At 48.6% G+C, this 23,196-nt stretch overlaps 1 protein-coding gene across 1 annotated transcript in view; it reads right to left on the bottom strand.

Moving 5' to 3' along the window:
- The window catches only part of OTC (ornithine carbamoyltransferase), a 39,073-nt gene that overhangs the window by 5,441 nt on the left and 10,436 nt on the right, over positions 1-23,196 (bottom strand). The window contains exons 2-8 of the mRNA XM_030202331.1: positions 19,869-19,998; positions 18,553-18,634; positions 17,738-17,825; positions 14,784-14,937; positions 12,565-12,687; positions 6,873-6,926; positions 6,622-6,771 (exon numbers count right to left, since the gene is read on the bottom strand). Coding sequence (XP_030058191.1) covers positions 6,622-6,771; positions 6,873-6,926; positions 12,565-12,687; positions 14,784-14,937; positions 17,738-17,825; positions 18,553-18,634; positions 19,869-19,998 — 781 coding nt within the window. The remainder of the gene's footprint in view (positions 1-6,621; positions 6,772-6,872; positions 6,927-12,564; positions 12,688-14,783; positions 14,938-17,737; positions 17,826-18,552; positions 18,635-19,868; positions 19,999-23,196) is intronic.

Below are 23,196 nucleotides of genomic sequence, written 5' to 3'. Positions count from 1 at the left end.
GATCTGATCAAGGTACTACACACATTAAAGTATAATTCTACTTCCACACCGTCCTCTTCACACACAGCCCTGGATTTCCGCAGGAAGCTCCTTTCACATCCCTTGTTGACAAGGGTGACAAATTGCTAATGTCCAAGGCGGTGGCGTAGCCAGACCCAGTATTTTGGACAGGCCCAGAGCTAACTTAGATGGGCCCTTCCATGGCACAGCCCCCCACCGGAGATATTTTGAAAATTATAGATTTTTATTCACCTACCCCACATCAACACCTCTCCTCCTCTGTGGCGTCCCGGCATCTGACCACCCGTCGCTGAACCTCATCCCTCCCTGATGTACCTTACAGGCGTCCACGGTGTCTGCAGTAATTCAATTATTGCTGCCTGTACCGGCCCTGCAGGCTTCCATCTGCTGGGTCCCACCAGCCAGGAAATGATTAAAGCGAGGGTGGGACCCATAGTCTCCAGCATCTCTCTATTCTCCTCCTCTCCAACATCTCTCACCTTCCCTCCCCGTTCAGCATCTGTCTCCTTCACTTCTCCCCCCCCCCCACCTGTGATGTCCAAATTCCACCTCCCATGGTGTCCAACATCTCTCTTTCCCTTCTCCCCCCCCCCCCCCCCCCACACTTTGGCCTGTGGTGTACAGCATTCCACCGCCCTTCATGGTCTCCAGCATCACTTCCCTCCCTCTCAACCCCCCATGGTCTCCAGCATCTCTCTATTCCCCTCCTCTCCAACATCTCTCACCTTCCCTCCCCATTCAGCATCTGTCTCCTTCACTTCTCCTCCCCTCCCACCTGTGATGTCCAAATTCTATCTCCCATGGTCTCCAACATCTCTCTTTCCTTTCTCCACCTCCCCCCCCCCCAGCCTATGGTGTGCAGAATTTCACCACCCTCCATGGTCTCTAGCATCTCTTTCCTTCCCTCCCTCTCAGTCCCCATGGTCTCCAGCATCTCTCCCCAACCTGGAAGCAGGGCGGCCAGCCTTGAGTATGCACAGATGCAAGGTAAGAGAAGAAAAACCTCACAAGGAGATAAGAAGGGTAGCAAAACTTTGGGGGTGCCATGTCACCTGGGGCTCTATGTTCCGGGGCCTATGGGATTATAGACTAATTCATCAATATTAATAAGCACAGATGTATGCATTACAAGTCCATATATGGCAAGAATTAATATACAAATAGGGTTTACAGACTTTGCTAACTTAGCCTCAAGTTTAGACCTTGCCGGTGTTATTCAGGGCCACCAAGAGGGGGGGACAGGGGGGACAAAATTCCCCGGGCCTGGGCCTCCGGGGGGGGGGGGGGGGCAGCGCCGCTGCGCAGTCTGGCCCGCCCACCCTCCGTCGCTCCCTGGCATTGAACTTAAGCGCCTCACCTTTGAAAGTGCAGCAAGCAGCGTCAGACCACTCCTTCCTTCCGTGTCCTGCCCTCGCCTGACGTAACTTCCGCGAGGGCGGGACACGGAAGGAAGGAGTGGTCTGCCGCTGCTTGTTGCTGCACTTTCGAAGGTGAGGCGTTTAACGTCAGTGCAGAGGGCCCAGGGGTGGAGAGAGGGCCTGGTGGCGGGTGGAAGGGGGCCCGGCGACCTCGGGTGGGGGGGCCTCGGGGGTGGCCTTGTCTTGGGCCTGGCCCAGTCTCTCGGCGGCCCTGGTGTTACTGACCATCGCAGTAATAAATCCATGTATCCTAAAATTAAATCAGCATCCATCAGCAAATGATTTTTGATTTCATAACTGCGAAAGATACAAAATCGCTTGAATATGTGATTTCAAATCTAAAAATCAAAATCAGGGTAAAAGAGTGATTTCAAATCAAGATTTTAAAAAAATCACGCAAGATGATTTCAAATCGTCATCTCCATTTACTTGATTTGAAATCATACCCAACACTGCTTGGGACAGAGAAGGCTAATGGTAAGGCTGAGGGGTGCAGATGGCTGGAGATTCAGGAGTCTGCATTCACACAATAGGCCAAAACTTAATTAAAATGAGACCTCAACTGCCCAAGGACCGGCAAACAGAGAACTGCCTGTCCCAAGTGGGCTCTATCACCTGTTTCCAGAACCCGGAAGAAAGAAGAAACAGAAAACAACTCCCTGTAGGAGGAAAAAAAGATTGCTGCTTCAAAAAACCCGGAGTTGTGAATAATGTAAAATCATGCATCTGGTAAATTCACTCTCGAAGACCAAAAAATTGGAAAAAAAATAGAAAAAGGTAGTTATCTTAGTACCTCATCTTAACTCACAAGTTGTGAACAGTGTAAAAAATTAAAGGCAGTGGCATAGCCACAGGTGGGCCTGGGTGGGCCGTGGCCCACCCACTTAGGGCTCAGGCCCATCCAACAGTAGCACATGGTAATGAAAATGCTGCTCTCCACAATACTGGCACTTTCTCATGCTCAGTTTTCAGCGCATGCCTGCTGCAGACTAACAAGGTGGAGACTGGAGAGAAGCATTTTCCCACCAGCTGAGATATTTTTTTGATCTGGAGGTGGGGGAGAGAACATTTGGTGCCCACCCACTTCTTGCCTAGGCCCACCCAAAATCTGCTGTCTGGCTACGCCCCTGATTAAAGGTCACTTATCTGAATTGAAAAATAGCGCCTTTACTGGATGCTAAATCATGGATGCTAAATCAGCCTAAATTACACCAAAATTCTTCAGTCTTTCAATCCACTGTGGCACAGACTTGAAATCCTTGACAAGGGTCCCCTTGTTTTACGTCGCTGTGTCAGGAGGACAAAGAAGCTTGTGAGAACCCTAATACAACATGGTGACTGGAAAATAAAAAAAAGCCAACATAGGATCCTCCCCCGATTGGAAGAACCAATAGGAAAAGAGCCAAATAGAATCAAACAGAAAAAAAACCCTCTAAAGTAAAGAAAGAAACAAGATTAGTCCAAAATGAGTAAAATGCTTCCCATTCAATAGGACCATTTGATCCATAAGGAGTAACTGTTTGAAATCTATAAATCCATCTCTGCTCATGTTGACGGAGCTGCTTGAGCAGTCAGGGAACAATGTCACCTCGAATATTGTGTTCAATTCTGGTCGCCGTATCTCAAAAAAGATATAGTGGAATTAGAAAAGGTGCAGAGAAGGGCGACGAAAATGATAAAGGGGATGGGACCCTATGAGGAAAGGCTAAAGCGGCTAGGGCTCTTTAGCTTGGAGAAGAGATGGCTGAGGGGAGATATGATAGAGGTCTATAAAATAATGAGTGGAATTGAACGGTAGATGTGAAGCGTCTGTTCACGCTTTCCAAAAATACTATGACTAGGGGGCATGCGTTGAAGCTACAATGTAATAAATTTAAAACGAATCAGAGAAAATTTTTCTTCACTCAATGTGTAATTAAACTGTGGAATTCGTTGCCAGAGAATGTGGTAAAGGTTCTTAGCTTAGCGGAGTTTTAAAAAGGTTGGACGACTTCCTAAAGGAAAAGTCCGTAGACCGTTATTAAATGGACTTTGGGAAAATTCACTATTTCTGGGGTAAGCAGTATAAAATGTTTTGTACATTTTTGGGATCTTGCCGGGTATTTGTGACTTGGATTGGCCACTGTTGGAAACAGGATGCTGGGCTTGATGGACCTTTGGTCTGTCCCAGTATGGCAACACTTATGTACTTGGGATTCTGAATGGAATCTTGCTACTCTTTGGAATTCTACATGGAATGTTGCTATACTTTTAAATTCTGCATGGAATCTTGTTATTCTTTAGAATTCTAGAATCTTGCTACTCTTTGGGTTTCTGCCAGGTACTTGTGACCCGGATTGGCCACTGTTGGAAACAGGATGCTGGGCTTGATGGACCTTTGGTCTTTCCCAGTATGGCAATACTTATGTACTAATGTGGGGATCTAATCCAGTGCTGAGAAAAGGTCTGTGAAGCTCTCAGGATGGTTGTGTTTTACCGCAATTTATAATCAGACACAATTAGATCCTATTCTAAACTCTTACAAGGGAGAAAGATAACCCCATTGAATAAAAGCAGCAGGCAATAACTTTGACTTAATGTTTCCTGTAAGTGTTTCTCTCATTGCTCTTTAACAGTGATGCTCAGGACACATCTAGTCAGTCAGCTGTTCTAGATATCCACCATCAATATGCTTGAAACAGATCTCTTATGTATTGCCTCCATTATATGCAGAATTATCTTATGCATAGTCATTGTGGAGGAGTGGCCTAGTGGTTAGGGTGGTGGACTTTGGTCCTGAGGAACTGAGTTTGATTCCCACTTCAGGCACAGGCAGCTCCTTGTGACTCTGGGCAAGTCACTTAACCCTCCATTGCCCCATGTAAGCCGCATTGAGCCTGCCATGAGTGGGAAAGCGCAGGGTACAAATGTAACAAAAATAAAATAGATACTATTGGAGATTCTACATGGAATGTTGCTACTATTGGAGATTCTACATGGAATGTTGCTATTCCACTAGCAACATTCCATGTAGAAGGCTGCGCAGGCTTCTGTTTCTGTGAGTCTGACGTCCTGCACGTACGTGCAGGACGTCAGACTCACAGAAGCAGAAGCCTGCGTGGCCACATTGGTGATCTGCAAGGGCCAACTTCTACATGGAATGTTGCTAGTGGAATAGCAACATTCCATGTAGAATCTCAAATAGTAGCAACAGTGGAGGAGTGGCCTAGTGGTTAGGGTGGTGGACTTTGGTCCTGAGGAACTGAGTTCTATTCCCGGCACAGACAGCTCCTTGTGACTCTGGGCAAGTCACTTAACCCTCCATTGCCTGCCGCATTGAGCTTGCCATGAGTGGGAAAGCGCGGGGTACAAATGTAACAAAAATAAATATCCTCTAACCAGACTGGCTGGTTGTGTCCTGTCCTTAAGATATTGGAATTTTGGCCTATGACATTAGACAGCTTCCTTACCTAGGTTAGAACCTACGAAAACAGAGAAATTGATGCCCCATCCAGACGGACGGAGTTGTAGAACCATTTCTAAACAATTATAACATTTTTTATAAACAGCAAGTCAAACAGGTGAAGTGAGAATACCTTTCTGAGTTAGTACTGAAAACCGAGAATAAAACTTGCTCCCGTTTCTCCCTTGTTAAAAGGCTGGCTGGTAAAGATGTATTTTGGGGGGGGGGGGGGGGATGATGGGGATGTTTTTTTTTAAGTCTCTTTTGCGATCAGTTAGGGATTTATTTTTGTGAGAAAGTGAGTAAGCTTTGTTCCACTCCGGGTAAGATAGATGATGGAAGCCTATTGACTAATGTTTTGGGAGAGGGAAATTTGATAGGCACTGCTCCAAGGACAGCTTTTTGGAGCACTTGGTACAGAAGCCAACAAGAGGAGGAAAAATCCTAGACCTAGTCCTTAGTGGAGCGTATGATCTGGTGCGGGAGGAAATGGTAATGGGGCCGCTGGATAACAGTGATCATAATATGATCAGATTTGATATCAGACTATGATAAAATGAGAAAAACGGTGAAAAAAAAAAAACTTAGAGGAGCAGCTGCGAAGGTCAAAAATTTACATCAGACATGGATGCTGTTCAAAAATACCTTCCTGGAAGCCCAGGCCAGTTAAATTACATATATTAAAAAAGGAGGAAGGAAGGTCAAACGACAGCTGGCATGGTTAAAAAGTGAGGTGAAGGAAGCTATTAGAGCTAAAAGAAAATCTTTCAGAAAGTGGGAGAAGAATCAGACTGAAAATAATAAGAAACAGCATAAGGAATGGCAAGTCAAATGCAAAGTGCTGATAAGGAAGGCAAAGAGAGAGTTTGAAAAAAAGATTGTGTTGGAGGCAAAAATACATAGTAAAAAAACTTTTTTTTTTAGGTATATTAGAAGCAAGAAGCTGGCAAAAGAAACAGCTGGAACGCTAGATGACCGATGGGTAAATGGGGCACTCAGAGAATACAAAGCCATAGCGGAGAGATTAAATGAAATTTTTACTTTGGTCTTCACCAAGGAAGATTTGGGAGAGATACCGATGCCAGAAATGGTATTCACAGCTGACAAGTCAGAGAAACTGAATAAAATCTCTGTAAACCTGGAATATGTAATGGCGCAATCTGCCAAATTGAAAAGTAGCAAATCACCTGGACCAGATGGTATTCATCCCAGAGTACTGGTAGAATTGAAAAATGAACTTGCATAACTATTGAGCACCGGTCTTGCAATCCAGAGGTGGCCGGTTGAAATCCCACTGCTGCTCCTTGTGATCTTGGGCAAGTCACTTAACCCTCCATTGCCTCAGGTACAAACTTAGATTGTGAGCCCACCAGGGACAGAGAAATACCCAGTGTACCTGAATGTAAATCACCTTGAACAACTACTGAAAAAGGTGTGAGCAAAATCTAAATAAATAAATAAAGATTGTTAGTAATATTTAATTTATCTTTAAAATCAATCATTGTACTAGAAGATTGGAGGTTGGCCAATGATACATCGATGTTTTAAAAAGGTTCTAGAGATGATCCAGGAAATTATAGACCACTAAGCCTGACATCCATGTTCTTTATGTAATACCAATCGTATCTTTTACTTTGGAATGGCAATAGCCATGACGGAGCATTGTAAGCCACATTGAGCCTGCAAATAGGTGGGAAAATGTGGGATACAAATGCAACAAATAAATAGTGTGCCTGGTACCTGGTTTGTGATCTGGTAGCCATGGAATGCTTGCAGACGTTTCTTCTTCTCCTCCTCCTGTCCCATGCTCACCCATGTGTCAGTGACCAACACATTGCTTCCACGTGCAGCTTCCAGGGGATCATTTGTAAGAATCAGCTGAGTGTTGTACTGACACGGGAAATAGAGAGCAGAAGAGGTAACTCCCACATCTCCAAGACACCGGCAATTAAGAAAGCAGAGTTAGATATTGAGCACATCCTGCTTCTCACCTCCTTTGAAAACTGCTCAGCAGTTTTGGTCACGCTGGGATCTGGCTCATACCCCTGTCAAAACAGATTAGATTAATTAATTAGCTTACAATTTCCAGGGTCTCCTTAATGCAACAAGGCTGGGTGTACGTTCTGTGAATATTTCTAAGCCTAAAGGAGGTCATTTTATAAGGGGACACCTGTGAAAAATAAAAAATAAAAAAATGCACTTTTTTTTTAAGCAGCCCAGGCACCTAGAATCAGCCCCAACAGCTCCCCAATTCCTACACAGAAATGCGTCTGTATCTTATAAAATCCACATGCACCTGGAGACTCCACCTCTGCTCTGTTGTACACATGGAGGGGCATAATCGAACGCGAACGCCCATCTCCATGGGCGTCTATCTCCGAGAACGGGTACGTGAAGGGGCGGGACAAACCGTATTTTCGAAAAAAAATGGGCGTCCATCTTTTTCCGATAATACGGTTTGTGCCAGGCAAATGCATCAGATTTGCGCGGATTTGAGCTGGGCGTTATCGTTTTTCAGCGATAATGGAAACCGAAGGCGCCCAGTTCAAAAACGAACAAATCTAAGGCATTTGGTCGTGGGAGGGGCCAGGATTCGTATTGCACTGGTCCCCCTCACATGCCAGGACACCAACCAGGCACCCTAGGAGGCACTTGTAACAATTAAAAAAAAAGTTAACTACCTTTGAAGTCCATAGCTCCCTTCCCTTGGGTGCTGAGACCCCCAAATCCCCCCAAAACCCACTCCCCACAACTCTACACCATTACCATAGCACTTATGGCTGAAGGGGGGCACCTAGATATGGGTACAGTGGGTTTTGGGGCGGTTTGGAGCGCTCCCATTTACCACCACAAGTGTAACAGGTGGGGGGGGGGGATGGGCCTGGGTCCACCTGGCTGAAGTGCACTGCACCCACTAACAACTGTTCCAGGGACCTGCATACTGCTGTGATGGAGCTGGGTATGACATTTGAGGCTGGCATACAGGCTGGAAACAAATGTTTTTAAATTTATTTATTTTTTTGGTGGGATGGGGTTAGTGACCACTGGGGGAGTCAGGGGAGGTCATCCCCGATTCCCTTCGGTGGTCATCTGGGCAGTTGGGGCACTTTTGGGGGGCTTGTTCGTGACAAAAAAGGGTCCAAAAAAAGTGACCCAAATTCGCGCTAAAAACGCCTTTCTTTTTTCGATTATTGGCCGAGGACGCCCATCTCTCCTCGGCCGATAGACACGCCCCAGCCTTCACCACACCTCCGACACGCCCCCGTCAACTTTGGCCGTTTCCGTGACAGATTGCAGTTGAAGACGCCCAAAATCGGCATTCGATTATATCGATTTGGGCGGCCACGGGAGAAAGATGCCTATCTCCCGATTTGGGTCGAAATATGGGCGTCTTTCTCTTTCGAAAATAAGCTAGATGGTCCGCGAAAACTTACACATGCACATTCGATGCACATACTTTCCCCATATGTTTTACTACTAAAGTAGCGGGAAATGGTTTATAAACCTACTCCTAAAAGTCCCCAAATAACTAGATCCTGCCGCAATCAGCTGTACAAGACATATCCAGCAGATAGCCAAGACCTGTCGCTTCTTCCTCTTTAACATCAGCAAAATTCGCCCTTTCCTCTCTGAACACACCACCCGAACTCTCGTCCACGCTCTCATTACCTCTCGCCTGGACTACTGCAACTTACTCCTCACCGGCCTCCCATTTAGCCATCTATCCCCCCTTCAATCTGTTCAGAACTCTGCTGCACGTCTTATATTCCGCCCGAACTGATATACTTATATCACCCCTCTCCTCAGGTCACTTCACTGGCTTCCGATCAGATACCGCATTCAGTTCAAGCTTCTCCTTCTCACCTACAAATGCACTCAGTCTGCTGCCCCTCATTACCTCTCTACCCTCTTCTCCCCTTACGTTCCCGCCTCTCCGTTCACAGGACAAATCCCTCCTCTCTGTACCCTTCTCCACCACCCCCAACTCCAGACTCCGCTCATTCTGCCTCGCCTCACCCTATGCTTGGAACAACCTTCCTGAACCCTTACGCCAAGCCCCCTCCCTGCCCGTCTTCAAGTCTTTGCTTAAAGCCCACCTCTTCAATGCTGCGTTCGGCACCTAACCCTTACCGTTCAGTGAATCCAGACTGCCCCAATTTGACTGCCCCTATCGGACCGACCGTTCACTTGTCTATTAGATTGTAAGCTCTTTGAGCAGGGACTGTCTCTCTTTGTTAAATTGTACAGCGCTGCGTAACCCTAGTAGCGCTCTAGAAATGTTAAGTAGTAGTAGTAGTACAAGATATATCACATCAAAAATGCATGAGAAGGAAACATTTTTCAGGGTAGATCTTGGGGTAAAGGGGTAGATTCACGAATGTGGCCAAGGAAGTATCTCATGGAAAGGGCCGAGGAAGCTAAAACTCCCGGATTCTATAAAGCTGGGTGCCCAAATTTCTGACAAATGTGCAAATTTCTGTGCGATGTTATAAAGTAGAGCCGGTTGTGCACAGAACTTACTTGTACCAAATATAGGTCTTAAGTGTCATTAATTGCCATTAATTTATAGCTACGCGAGTAATTGCACTTAGACGCTATTCTATAAACATAGCAGCCGATATTCAAGACTATTTAACTGGCAAGGAACAGCTCCTGGCTGGTTAAATAGACTTAAGCCGGCTAAGCGCTAATATTCCTTGGCCAACGGGCTAGGTTTAGCAGCCAGATAGGCCCACGTAAATAACAGGTCCATCTTTGGCCGTGTGAAGCATTGAGGGACCTGCTGTGTCTGTGGCTGAACTGCGGCAGGATTCAGTGCATTGTGGGAAAGTGAGGCTGGCTGGTCCCAAGGGAGTGGCTTTAGAATACAGGAAGCAGTGGCATAGCCACAGGTGGGCCGGGGTGGGCTGGGGCCCACCCACTTAGGGCTCAGGCCCACCCAACAGCAGCACACATTTAGTGGTAGCTAGTGGGGATCCCAAGCTCCACCAGCTGAAGACCTCCTCCTGATGGTGCTGAAAACATTGCTCTCCACTTCATAAGTCTGAACTTCCTAAGCTGCCGATACTGGCAACTGCGCATGCTCAGTTTTCAGCGCATGCCTGCTGCAGGCTGCCAAGGTAGTGCGCAGTGTTTTCCTGCCAGCTGAGATATTTTTTTAAGTTGGTGGGGGAGGGTGGAGAACATGTGCCCACCCACTTCTTGTCTAGGCCCACCCAAAATCTGCTGTCTGGCTACGCCCCTGACAGGAAGTTAAAAACCTCAGGACAGAGCAAAAGGGGAAAGGCCCCAGGAGGAGCAATGTCCTGATAGAGAGACCTTGGCAAGAGCAACCTCGCAAGCAGAGAGGCTCTGATACAGAGGCTTCAGGAGCACAGGTCTCGATACAGACACCTTGGCTTCCAACAAGGCACGGGAGTAACCATGATTAAAATCCACAACTGATTGAGTATGAGAGACTAGATGTTTTGGAGAATGGGTTCACTAGTTTTGGTGTGGATTACTAGACAACATGGTAATAAAGGGAAAGGGAATAGGACTCGATATACTGCCTTTCTGTGGCTTTTGCAACTACATTCAAAGTGGTTTACATAGTACAGTAATACCTCGGTTTTCATTGACTTCGGTTATCATCGGTTTCGGTTTTCGTCGATTTTTTCCGTGAAAAATTTGTCTCAGATTTCGTTGGTTGCCTCGCATTTTGCCGGTGTGCCCACATGACCTCGCTGCTAATTTTGCAAAAACAAATGGCGAGTCACGCGTTCTCCTGCTCAGGAAATAATTGCCTCGGTTTTTGTCGGTTTTGGATTTCACTGATTGTATTCGGACGGATTATGGACAAAAACTGAGGTACCTTGCAGTAAGTGTATATGTCTGGGGAGAGAAAGGATTAACTTCCATGGGCATGACCCCAAAAGACCGAGATATTTATTGGCAGTGGGCAAGATGGGGGGGGGGGGTAGAGAGAGGGGGGGGCAATACTGGCCATCTCTGGCCATCTTCAAATCTAAGCTAAAAGCCCATCTTTTTGATGCTGCTTTCAACGCCTAACCCTTATTCACTTTGTTCAGAACCCTTATTTTATCATCCTCACCACTAGGAGTGGCCTAGTGGTTAGGGTGGTGGACTTTGGTCCTGAGGAACTGAGTTCAATTCCCACTTCAGGCACAGGCAGCTCCTTGTGACTCTGGGCAAGTCACTTAACCCTCCATTGCCCCATGTAAGCCGCATTGAGCCTACCATGAGTGGGAAAGCACAGGGTACAAATGTAACAAAAATAAAAATATTCCCTTATCTCTTGTTTGTCCGTCCTAATTAGATTGTAAGCTCTGTCAAGCAGGGACTGTCTCTTTATGTTCAAGTGTACAGCGCTGCGTACGTCTAGTAGCACTTTAGAAATGATAAGTAGTAGTAGTATCAATGTATATAGAGGTACCTATTGGTACCTGGGGGGCAATGGAGGGTTAAGTGACTTGTTCAGAGTCAGAAGGAGCTGCAATGGGAATCGAACCCGGTTCCACAGGATCAAAATCCACTGCACTAACCACTAGGCTACTCCTCCACTTCAAGGGCAACTTGGTTGTTGGATTTAGTTCAGTGTCACGGAGGAAGATGACAAGACCTGAAGTGGCCTCCCAGCAGAGGCGGTGGAGACCAGAACATTAACAGATTCTGGACACGCTTAGGACTGGTTTGGAGGGCAGCGGTAGGAAAAGGTTTGGAAGTTCAAATAAAAGACATGGAGGGTGGAGAATTGAGGATGAGTTGAGCTGAGTATAGGAATTTATGCACCAGTCTATTAAATATGAAAACATCACAACTGGGCAGACTGGATGGGCTGATTTAATCTTTTTCTGCCAATATTTACTCTGTTTCTACGTTATATTTAAACCCCTTGTTACGCCAGTGGGGGTCCTTCATATGACAAGTAATAGGGCAATAAGCCTCCTCAGGGGCGTAGCCAGAAACCCAATTTTGGGTGGGCCTGGGCCCAAGGTGGGTAAGCAGAAGAACTCTGCCGTGTCCCACAAGTGATTTGGTCTCTCCATCTCCCACCTGCATGCCTTAAGGTCTCTCAAACATCCCCCCTCCCTCATATACCTTCTAAATAGCAGATTTTCATCGGCAGCGAGCAGCAGCTAATACACACTGCTCATGTTAGCCCCATAGCCTTCCTGTTTCTGCATAGGCGGGACTACATCAGAGGGAAGCAGTATGTGTCAGTCGCTGCTCGCTGCAGGCGAAGATCTGTTATTTACAAGGTATGCAGGAGAGACAGTTGGGAGTTTTCGGCTGGTGGGGCTTGGGGATCCCTTCCAGCCACATCATAGGTGTGCTGCTACTGGGTGGGCCTGAGCCTAAAGTGGGTGGGCCTGGGCCCACCCAGGCCCACCCTTGGCTACGCCACTGAGCCTCCTTATGATTTGCGGTATGAGGCCTGCACTGTGTACATTCAGATTAGCCCCTAATAACTGGCACAAGTAACGTGAATTGCTGCCTCCATAAGAAACCTTCTCCGACTCTCTCCCAAAAATGAATTTATCAATGACGTAAACCTCTCCTACACAGAAGAGACGTTTACACGGGAAGAGCCAGAACTTGCCCACGAGAATGGCTGTAAATCCTATCTACCATGGCACCAGCTGGCAACGTTCATAATGGACAATTATCTCTCGCTTTCACCTTTGGAGTCGCAATACGCAGATTCATCCCAAATTTGGCAGCACTCAACATGATGGAATGAAGCACATTGTTCCCATCGCCGATCCATGATATGGTAAGTCCATTCAGGCGGCCAAAATGCTCCTAGCAGTTGAGTCACAAAACAAGACATTTGATTAATATTTGTGCTCACAATAAGATACAGTATAATTTATCATACTTTTATATCACCATTCTGAACCTGTTCTTGAGATGACAGTGAGAAAGCTCTACACTGTAGAAGAATGTGATAATAGGAATGAGCAGGGGATATGCAGAGCCATTGCCTATTTTTAGGGGTGGTGCTAGACCATCGGGGGCCTAAGTGGAAGGGGGGGAGGTAGAGTCAAGGTTTATAGTGTAAATAATGATAAAATGTGAGCATTCCCCCATTCTTTGGGTTTCCAGCTCAACTGGAACTGGTCTCTGGAAGGCTATTGAACCATGAGCCCTCAGTTTTTATATCAGTTTCTCAAAGTAGTCGCTCCGTGGCAGTAGAAATCCTCAGTCCAGAACCTGGCTAATGTACACCTTGAGTCTGGGGGCAATTCTATAACTTAGACATCTACAATTAGGCACTTCGAGAGCTCATAATTGGACCTAATCTATAGTGGAATCTAGATGCCTAGGACACTCTAGCTTTTAGGTGTTCACACTTATACCCAGGGCTGCCGAGAGACTGGGCCGTACCCGGGGCAAGGCCGCCCCCGAGGACCTGCCCCCACCCCCCGAGGTCACCGCTGCTGCCCCCCTGAGGCTGCCGCGCCACAGTCTCCAGTCTCCACCCGCCCACCCCCGGCCCCGTCGACAGCCCCCCTCCATCCGCCACCGGGCTGGACCCCCTGCATTCAAATCACAGTGCCTCACCTCCGTGTGCAAGCGCAGCAGCGGCAGATCGCCTCCCTTCAGGCCTTCCCTCCCTGTGTCCCGCCCTTGTCTGATATAACTTCCGCGAGGGCGGGACACAGGGAGGGAAGGTCCGAAGGGAGGCGATCTGCCGCTGCTGCGCTTTCACACGGAGGTGAGGTGCTGTGATTTGAATGCAGGGGGCCCGGCCCTGTGTCGGACGATCGATGGAGCCGAGGGTGGGCGGGTGAGATCGGGGACTGCAGCACCGGCCCCCCTTGGAGGCCCGGGGAATTTTGTCACCCCTGCCCCCCCTCTCGGCGGCCCTGCTTATACCTGCCATAGAGCTAGCGTAAGTGCAGTATTCTGTACTTTACACATGGAAGTGGGAGCCCCCCACCCCCATATCCTGCCCCTGCCCTTCTCCTCTGTAAGCCCCCCTTGCAATCGCGCCTGGGTGGCATATGGGCATGTATGTCTGCAAGCATACACACATTCAGTGATGGCCCTACCATTAGGCCACCTGAAGCAGGGGCCTCAGGTGGTACTCTTGTGAGACAGCATCATCCCCCGCCCTTCCTTCCCCAACCCCGTTCCCCGAAATTACCTTTTTCATTTCTTTTCTTGTTCTTCAAAAGAAGGTGGCGGCAGTGACTCCCATAGGCTGCCCTGCTCCTTCTTTCTACTGTGGGTGGCCCCGCCTCCGAGGAAACAGGAAATTACATCACAGAGGCGGGCCGCCCGCAGTACAGAGGAGGAGCAGGGCAGCCTATGGGAGTAGCTGCCTCTGTCTTCTTTTAAAAGACAAAAAAAGAATCGAAACGGTAATTTCAGGGAAGGGAATTGGGGAGGAAAGGGTGGGCAGCAGATTTTCTTGGGCTGCCCCTGCACACATGCATGTATCTGTTAGTATTCTAAACATTTACACCTGCCATAAGTGGAGAAATGTGAGCCCCCTAGTATATAGAAATGTGTTCTTAGAAGACTTTGAAGCCGGTTATCCACTAACATTCAGAATGAGTCGGTTATCTCCGCTGAATATAAACAACAGCTAGACGTTACCTGGCTATATCGTACAACTTAGCTGGTTAAGCACGAATATTCAGCACTAACTGGCTAAGTTTAGTGGTTAAGATAGGCCTGCTGTTTATGTGGCTTGTCTTTAACCACTAAGCACTTAACTGGTTAGCAATTAACCAGTTAAGTTGCTGCAGACAAAACTGACACCGACCGGATATTCAATGCCGTTCGCTAGATATGGCCCAGCATTGACTATACCGGGTCAGCGACGTCGGAATCAGCTCACCACACTGCCTGCTGAATATCAGGGGGATAGTGCTGTAGGGTCGGAGTACCTGCATAGTGAGGTAGTCTGCCAGAATCTGAATAGGATGATACGAATCAGACAAGCCGTTCACTACAGGGATGGAGGCTTCCTGCGCCAGCTGCTCCAGATCCGACTGTTTATAAACTCGTGCCAATATTCCATCTGTCATACTGGCCAACACCCTGCAAACAGTTCACACAGAGAATTTACGGGAACCAGATTTACTAATGAATACAATATTTTGCAAAGCACAAGCCGTTGGGGATCAGTGAGGAGAAGTAATTTCATAGACACAAGCTTGATAGGGGCGCTTTTACTAAGCTGCATTAACAAGCTATTAATGCCCTAAAAAGTGAGGCTTTGAGGCATATTTTCAAAGCACTTTGGGAGGCTAAGTTCCATAGGTTTCTATGGAACTTTGGGAGGCTAAGTGCTTTGAAAATATGCCTCTTTGTGTTTAGAATCCCACATTAGCTGACTAACCCGGGACTTGGCGCCGGGACCTGCGAGTGATATGGGTGGGCCGCGGAGTAGTGGCTGTCACAGCTGGTGTACAGGTTGTTACCGCACACTACCTGTCAACTGCTGATAGCGCAGCCAAACTTACTGAAGAGGAGGTGGTAAATGTGGCTGCGCTATCAGCGGTCCATTAGGCAGCGCACTGTCAGTGGTGGTGCATCCCCCAATGTCCCCTATCAGGCCTGGCACCTCCGATCAGGCACCTGCCGTAACACAGACCCGACCCAACTCCACGCACCTGCCCTGATATAGACCTGACCCTCCAATCAGGCACCCGCTCTCCCAACGAAGGCTGACATCCTCCAATCAGGCTCCCTAAACCATCCTAGAAACCCAATGGCACACCCGGACTCCCCCCCCAATCCACACCCCAGCACTTTCTGACCTCCTCCCCCCCCCCCCCCCCATGACAGCCCCAACATCCCCTAGCACAACCAGCCCTCCCCCTTTGCCAAACCACAGCCCTTGGACTTTAACAACCCATCCCCTGCCCTGTCCCCCAGGACTTGTCCAGGGGTCAGCATTGGTGATTGAGACTAACTGTGTAAATCCCGACACTGCCCTGAGTCCACCCCTAGCCACTACCTGGATAGTGCCACGGTGGTTACATCAGATTTTCAGAAGCACTGTGCTGTTAACTGCCGCTGAAAATCTGGGGATGACCTGGCTAGGGCATGATTTAACCAGGCAGAAGCCTTTCCTGTCCTGTTAAACTGTTTTGAATATCTATTCCATTTAAACTGCACGCTTAGTTTCATTCCTCCAGAATGCCTATTTTTTACTGTAATGACCTCAACATATTTTGAGGCAACTAAAATTCAAGGTAATCCCATCTACTAGTATAACTCCTTAATTTATGTACATAGGTTGTCACCCCTCCAAACTGCTGAGTGCCCCAGTTTGCCATGTTTGTCCCCAGTGCACACATGTAATTGAAGTGAATGTTAAAGATTGTTTTTCAACCCTATCTGGACCGACCAGTGCACTCAGGGTCTGTATTGTTGATTAGAAGTAATTCTGTTTAAAAATGCTTGTTTAACTTTGATTGTGTAAAAACAAGTTGGGATGCAGAAGATAAGACACAGCTCTAACTAATTTGGTATGCAAAGGGGAGGATGGTTCTTATTTCCCAGGCCCAGCTTGGCCACCTGGACTTGGGAAAGTATGTGACCATGTTCCTACAGACATAAGCATTCTGTGATTTTCCATAGAAGCTTTCTGTAACTTTCCTTAGCTCTGGACATGGGCTCAGAGCCTAATAAAAAGGGAGGGCTTGTCACAGTAAGGTGGGGTTCATCTGCGAGTAACGTACGGACTGCGCAGAAGGTTTGTTCCTGGTCCAAAGCTCCTAGCTCTCGCTGTGAACCGGGCCCCCCCAGCTGATGATAAGAGCCTGGATGATGTAGACCAGTGATGATTGTATGTATATACTGTATTGCTTCTTTTCCTGGTCTAAGAGATGCAGAGACCAGTGATGTAATGATTGTTTTTATATAGCTAATCATGGTATATGTGCTAACCATTGTATATATATATATATATATATATATATATATATATATATATATATATATATATATATATATATATATATATATATATATATATCATAATCATTGTAGAATTTAGCTTCCTTAATAAAGGTTTCATTTACTTATTACGAATCTAAAAGAATCCATGGTAATTATTGAGCAGTCTGTGTTAGTGAGACAGGCTGTAAATCCATAGCATTACAACACATCACCACATATTCCTGATGTAAACATTGCCAAGTGCCCCAGTATAAGCATCACCACATGCCCCCAGAATATGTTGCTTTTACTGGACATCACTGACCCCTTCCAGAAAGTGCAGCAGCTCTGTCCTAGGAAACCGTAGCAAATCCCCAATGAATGCAAATCCTTGCTGACCAATGTGTGCACTAGAGAGTTGCATGGGGACAGAAATTTCACCCATCCTCAATGGAATCTAGCCCATACCCACCTCTATCTGCTAAGATCCATTCCATCCTCAGAATTAATCTCTTCCACCCCCCACCCCACCGTACCTGCAGGAGTCAATGCTATTATTTACATGCTCGCAGCCCTCCAACCACATCAGTCTTCCGTGTTTTTTTTGGATGATATTCATTATTCAACCAATGAGTTTTCCAAGCCACAGTCTGGTGTTCCAGCTGCCTCTCTCTGTTCCTCCAAGTCTCATTTTAGTGCTCCAAATGCCTCTCTCATTGCATTCCAAAGCTCATTCTGGAATCACCAGAGATTTTGTCTATACTCCAGCGGGAATCCCACAACAACTTCTTCCATCCCTGTGGGAATTCTGTGGCAACTTCTTCCATAACCGCGGGAATTCTGCAATCCCCATTCCAGCGTCTGCACAGCACTTACACCCCCAGGTTTCACTATCACCCAGCAGATAGGGTCAGAAAGCAGAGGTAAGATATTAAACAGTTGCTTTACAAACCGTGCTGAATCTTGGAGACTCTCATTGACTCCCAAATGTATATCGTGTAAGGTAAGGAAGCAAGGATGTCCCCCAAGCAGAGCAAATCCTACGAGGGACAAAAGGCAAATGACAGTAAATCTGGAGAGGTCACAATGCTGGTTACAGAAAAAAGCACCCTGGAGAATTTCTGAGACCACCTTCCATACTGTTTTTAGGCTGCTTGTATCCCCTCCCAAATTAGCATGAACCAGTCATTCTCAACTGGGAGGAGTAAAAGAAACCAATGCTAAGGGCATATGAGAAAGTCATTTTATTCACTTACCAAATAATTATACAATTATAGTTTCTCATGAGAGATCAACACAGTAACATAACACACCCATACCATGTCCAGCATCTTCCCCCTCTTTCCTGCAGCCACTGCCCTACTATTTCCAGGACCCATGCCAAAGTATCACACAGACTCAGTGCTCACATGAGGCCTTGAAACACAGATCCACACTCAAGTGCTTCCACATCCCACCCTCCCTCTGATATGAACACCTATGTCACAGCCGGGTACAAAGGAGAAGGGGGGACACTGGCCACCTAAGGGGGAGGGGAGGGAGTAGAAAGAGATTTACTGGCCATTTGAAGAGAATAAGGGAGATGCTGGGGGTGGAGGGTAAAGAGGCAAAGGAGAGATGCTAGACTATGGGGAGATTAAGGCCTTCCATCTCCCTGGGAAGGGGAGAGGCGCACGGTTGAAAGGTCGCCCAGGGTGTAGGATACCCTCGAACCAGGTCTGCAGACAACCTTCTTCTCCTGCTCTCCCTTTTAATGGTGAGCCTCACCTGTTTCCGTGGACAGTCTTGTTCTAGTGCTCCTTTTCTCAAAAATCATGGCTAGAGATTTCCCTTGGAGCAGAGGCAAGTGCTGGAAATCAAGTAGAGCGGGAGTGTCAGAAGCATGAGGGCCACAATGCGTATTGCAGTTACCACCTACCATCTGTCAGCTGAGACAGGCTAGACATAGGAGTAATTCTTCCATGTTATAATGCCCCTTCAGAGATGTATAATTTGACATTTTGTGGGCCTTGCCACTGACATTTAAAAATTTTTTTTGTAGAAGATCTATTTTTTTTGTTACATTTGTACCCCGCGCTTTCCCACTCATGGCAGGCTCAATGCGGCTTACATGGGGCAATAGAGGGTTAAGTGACTTGCCCAGAGTCACAAGGAGCTGCCTGTGCCTGAAGTGGGAATCGAACTCAGTTCCTCAGGACCAAAGTCCACCACCCTAACCACTAGGCCACTCCTCCACTCCAGTGGGGTTTAAAAAAGGTTTGGATGACTTCCTACAGGAAAAGTCCATAGACCGTTATTAAAATGGTCTTGGGAAAAATCCACTGCTTATTTCTGGGATAAGCAGCATAAAATGTTTTGTACTTTTTTGGGATCTTGCCAGGTACTTGCGACCTGGATTGGTCACTGTTAGATACAGGATGCTGGGCTTGATGGACCTTTGGTCTGTCCCAGTATGGCAATATTTATGTACTTATAAACCTTTTTTAAACCCAGCTACGCTAACTGCTGTTACCACATCCTCCAGCAGGGAGTTCCAGAGCTTAACTCTTGTTTCAGTGAAAAAAATATTTCCTCCTATTTGTTTTAAAAGTATTTCAATGTAACTTCATTGAGTGCCCCATGGCAGTGGCGTACCAAGGGGGTGGGGGATGGGTTTGGTCCGCCCTGGGTGCACGCCGCTGGGGGGGTGCTGCGCGCCTGTCGGCTCCGCTCGTTCCGTGCTCCCTCTGCCCCGGAATAGGTTACGTCCTGTTCCGGGGCAGAGGGAGCATGGAATGGGCGAAGCCGACAGGCGCACGGCACCCCCCCAGCAGGTAAAAATGTACCCGGGGGGGGGGGTGTCCTTTCACCGGGGTGGGGGGGGGGTCGCGCTGCACCCGGGGGGGGGGTCGCATCAGCGATCCGCCCTGGGTGTCAGCCACCCTAGGAACGTCACTGCCCCATGGTCTGTGTACTTTCTGAAAGAGTAAAAAATCGATTCACTTCTACTCTTTCTACACCACTCAGAATTTATAGACCTCGATTGTATATACAAGACACAACTTCTTACAGCCTGTGGGCTACACACTGTCCATTTTTCCTACCTCTCCTTTTTGCTTTATTCTGTGTTTCAGGTCCGCCGACACCCATAGAATGTGCTTTATTTCTTCAGCAGAATAATTCTTCAGAGTTAGAAGGTCACGACCTTTCAGTTGAATCCGGTCCTGAGGTGACCTAGGAAAACAAAGAATTCACAAGGTCACAGAGGTTTAAAATATTTTTGTAAACATTTAAATCCCACCCCCACCCCCTAATATTCAGCCCGCAAAGGTCAGTGTTTTTTTTTTAATTCCGGCTGCCGTGGTCTCAAAAATGGCGGTGTCCGGCCCTGCCCAGCACATCCTAGGGGGCTTCACATCATACAAGGGAGAAACTGCTCCTGCGGGGGGGGGGGGGGGGGGGCGGGCTGCTGCACTGGGGGGAATGTGGGGCCTGCTAGCATGAAAATGCATGATGGGCAAGGCTCATCATTCCTCCTCAAAGGTCTGCAAACCCTAACGCCAGCTCCGAGCTAGTGTAAGGTTTGCTGCGGCCAGCAGGCCAATGTTTGGTGCGCTGCTTGCTGATCATTGGGGAGGAATAGGTTTAGCATGCATTTGTATGCTACTTACGCTAAGAGCCCTGTTTTGCATGCATTTGCATGCTAGTTGCGTTCAGAGCCCGCGAGTGCGTTGTTTCACGCACTTCGGGGCTCTGATCATGGGACGGTACCAAACAGGCGCTAGTAGGGCGCTAACAGCCTCTAGCGCCTGGTTTGCTTCTGATCATCGGGCCATAAGGCATGAACCTTCCTTTATCCCCCAGCAGCGTGGCCAGATGGGAAAAATTTTCCCCACCCAAAATCGGCCCTAAACCAGCCCAAAACCCACCCAAAGTCAAACGCCACCCCCCAACGTCACCGACCCCGCCCCCAACGTCACCGCCCCCGCCCCCGCCGTCACCTCTGCCGTCGTTAGCCCCGCCCCTGATGTCAACCCTACCCCGGAAAAGCTTCTATTGGACCAAATTGGACCAATAGAAGACCCGAAAAAAGCACAAACCCCGCACAGCTGCAATGAAAAAGAAGCCCAATTTCCCGCAGCCCGCAGCCTTCGAAAATTTCCAGCATCCTGGCTTAAAAACCAGCCCAATTGGGTGGGAAACCCACCCATCTGGCAACGCTGTCCCCCAGTGGTTGCTGCCTCCCCCTTCCTCTCCCCTAAAAGTGAAACTGAAAGGGAATACCAGGCTCTGTGACAGTTTCAGTCAGGTATTGTAGCAAGAAGCAGGTCTGAGGAACAGCTGAGTGGTTAGCAGTGACGATCCTTGGTTGGCTGCCACCCGGGGCGGATCGTCGCTGCGCACCCCCCTCCGGATGCAGCGGCGTCCATCCCCGCAGAGTGCAGCACGACACCCCCCCCCCCGGCGCAATGACACCCCCTGGGTGCATTCTTACCTGCTGGGAGCAGCCGCGCAGCTCCTCTGGTTCCCTGCTCCCCCTGCCCCGGAACAGGAAGTCAGGGCCGTGCCAACACGGTAAGAGCGGTAAGCGCCGCAGGGGGGCGCCTGCCTTCAAGGGCGCCGCGCCGTAGTTGTATTTAAAAAAAAAAACCCTTACTCCTCTGCTTCATCCCCGATTCCCCGGCGCTTTAAATTTACCTCGCTCCGCCTCCGTCTGCGCAGCGTCAGTGAAAGCGCTGCCTGTCTGACGTCTCTCCACCAGCCTTCCCTTTGCTCGTTCATTCCCTCTGTGTCCCGCCTTCTTCTGACGTCATTTCCTTGAGGGCGGGACACAGAGGGAACGAACGAGCGAAGGGAAGGCTGGCGGAGAGACGTCAGACAGGCAGCGCTTTCACTGACGCTGCGCAGACGTCGGAGGCGGAGAGAGGTAAATTTAAAGCGCCGGCGAATTGGGGCGCGCATGCACCCGCGCGCACACCAACTGATAGTCCGCAGGGGGGCGCCAGAGACCCTAGGCACGGCCCTGCAGGAAGTAACCTGCTCCGGGGCAGAGAGGGAGCAGGGAACCAGCGCAGCTGACAGGCGCGTGGCTGCTCTTCACCCCTCCAGCAGCGTGCACCCAGGGCGCACTGCCCCACCCTCGGTACGCCACTGGTGGTTAGTGCAATGGACTTTAAACTAAGGGTCCCGGGTTGCAATCACACTTTAACTCTTATTTTTTATTTTTATTGTGAGCCTGTGAAATTTCAAGCAAGCCTCATCACTCCCAGAAAGATTAATATGCCGTTTAAACCCAACACTGTAAGCAAACAACATCACCCTGATGCAGTCTCAGTTCTTAAACAAATCTTCTTTAACGTAGGAACTTGAACAAGGAAAAAAACAACTTACAGCTTTGCTGCTTGACAGGCAGCGGGGCCGCAGAGAGACTGGGCCAGGCCCGGGCCCCCCCCCCCCCCCCCGCCACCGGGCCGGGCGCTCTCTCCACCCCCGGGCCCTCTGCACTGACCTTAAGCGCCTCACCGTCCCCTTGGAAAGCGCAGCAAGCAGCGGCAGACCACTCCTTCCTTCCGTGTCCCGCCCTCGCGAACGTTATGTCAGGCGAGGGTGGGACACGGAAGGAAGGAGTGGTCTGCCGCTGCTTGCTGTGCTTTCGAAGGTGAGGTGCTTAAGTTCAATGCCAGGGAGCGATGGAAGGTAGGCGGGCTGGACTGCAGCAGCGGCGGCGCCCCCCCGGAGGCCCGGGCCTGGGGAACTTTGTTCCCCCCTGTCCCCCCTCTCGGCGACCCTGACAGGCAGTGTAGCTTCTGCAACCACTTTCAACCAATATGCCCTAAACGTAGGCGAACTGGGAGAGCTGAGAGATAATGCTAAACAGCAAAGGCGAACAGCAAACGTAGTAGAGGATTTATAGTAAAGGTGAGTTGTAGAGACTTAATAGTAAAGGTAAAAAGACTTGATGGAATTACAGTCATTTTGGAGGCATGCACACAGTGGCGTACCTGGCTTCTTGCCACCCAAGGTGAGTCGCGCTGCACCCCACCCCCAAGGCGCATCACCCCCCCCCCCCTCCAAAGCACATCACCCCACCACCCTTCCTCCTAGCAAGGGGGTGCACGGAGCACCCATGCGGCTGTCGGCTCCGCCGGTCCCCTGCCCTGGAAGAGGAAATAACGTCAGAGGGGCAGGGGACCGGCGGAGCTGACAGCTACACGACTGCTCTGTGCATCCCCTTCTGTTCAGTTTTGGAGGCCGTATCTTATTAAGGATGTAAAAAGACTTGGAGCGGTAAAGAGAAACGTGACAAAAATGGTATGGAATTTGCATTGCAGGACGTATGAGGAGAGACTTACTGACCTGAACACGTATAGACTGGAGGAAAAGAGAAACAAATGATATGATAAAGACATTTAAATATTTGAAAGGTATTGC

This window comes from Microcaecilia unicolor, chromosome 4, assembly GCF_901765095.1.
Source record: "Microcaecilia unicolor chromosome 4, aMicUni1.1, whole genome shotgun sequence".
In the NCBI taxonomy this organism is placed as follows: domain Eukaryota; kingdom Metazoa; phylum Chordata; class Amphibia; order Gymnophiona; family Siphonopidae; genus Microcaecilia; species Microcaecilia unicolor.
Note: the sequence above shows the minus strand (reverse complement) of the source record. Positions and strands in the feature narration are given on the sequence as shown.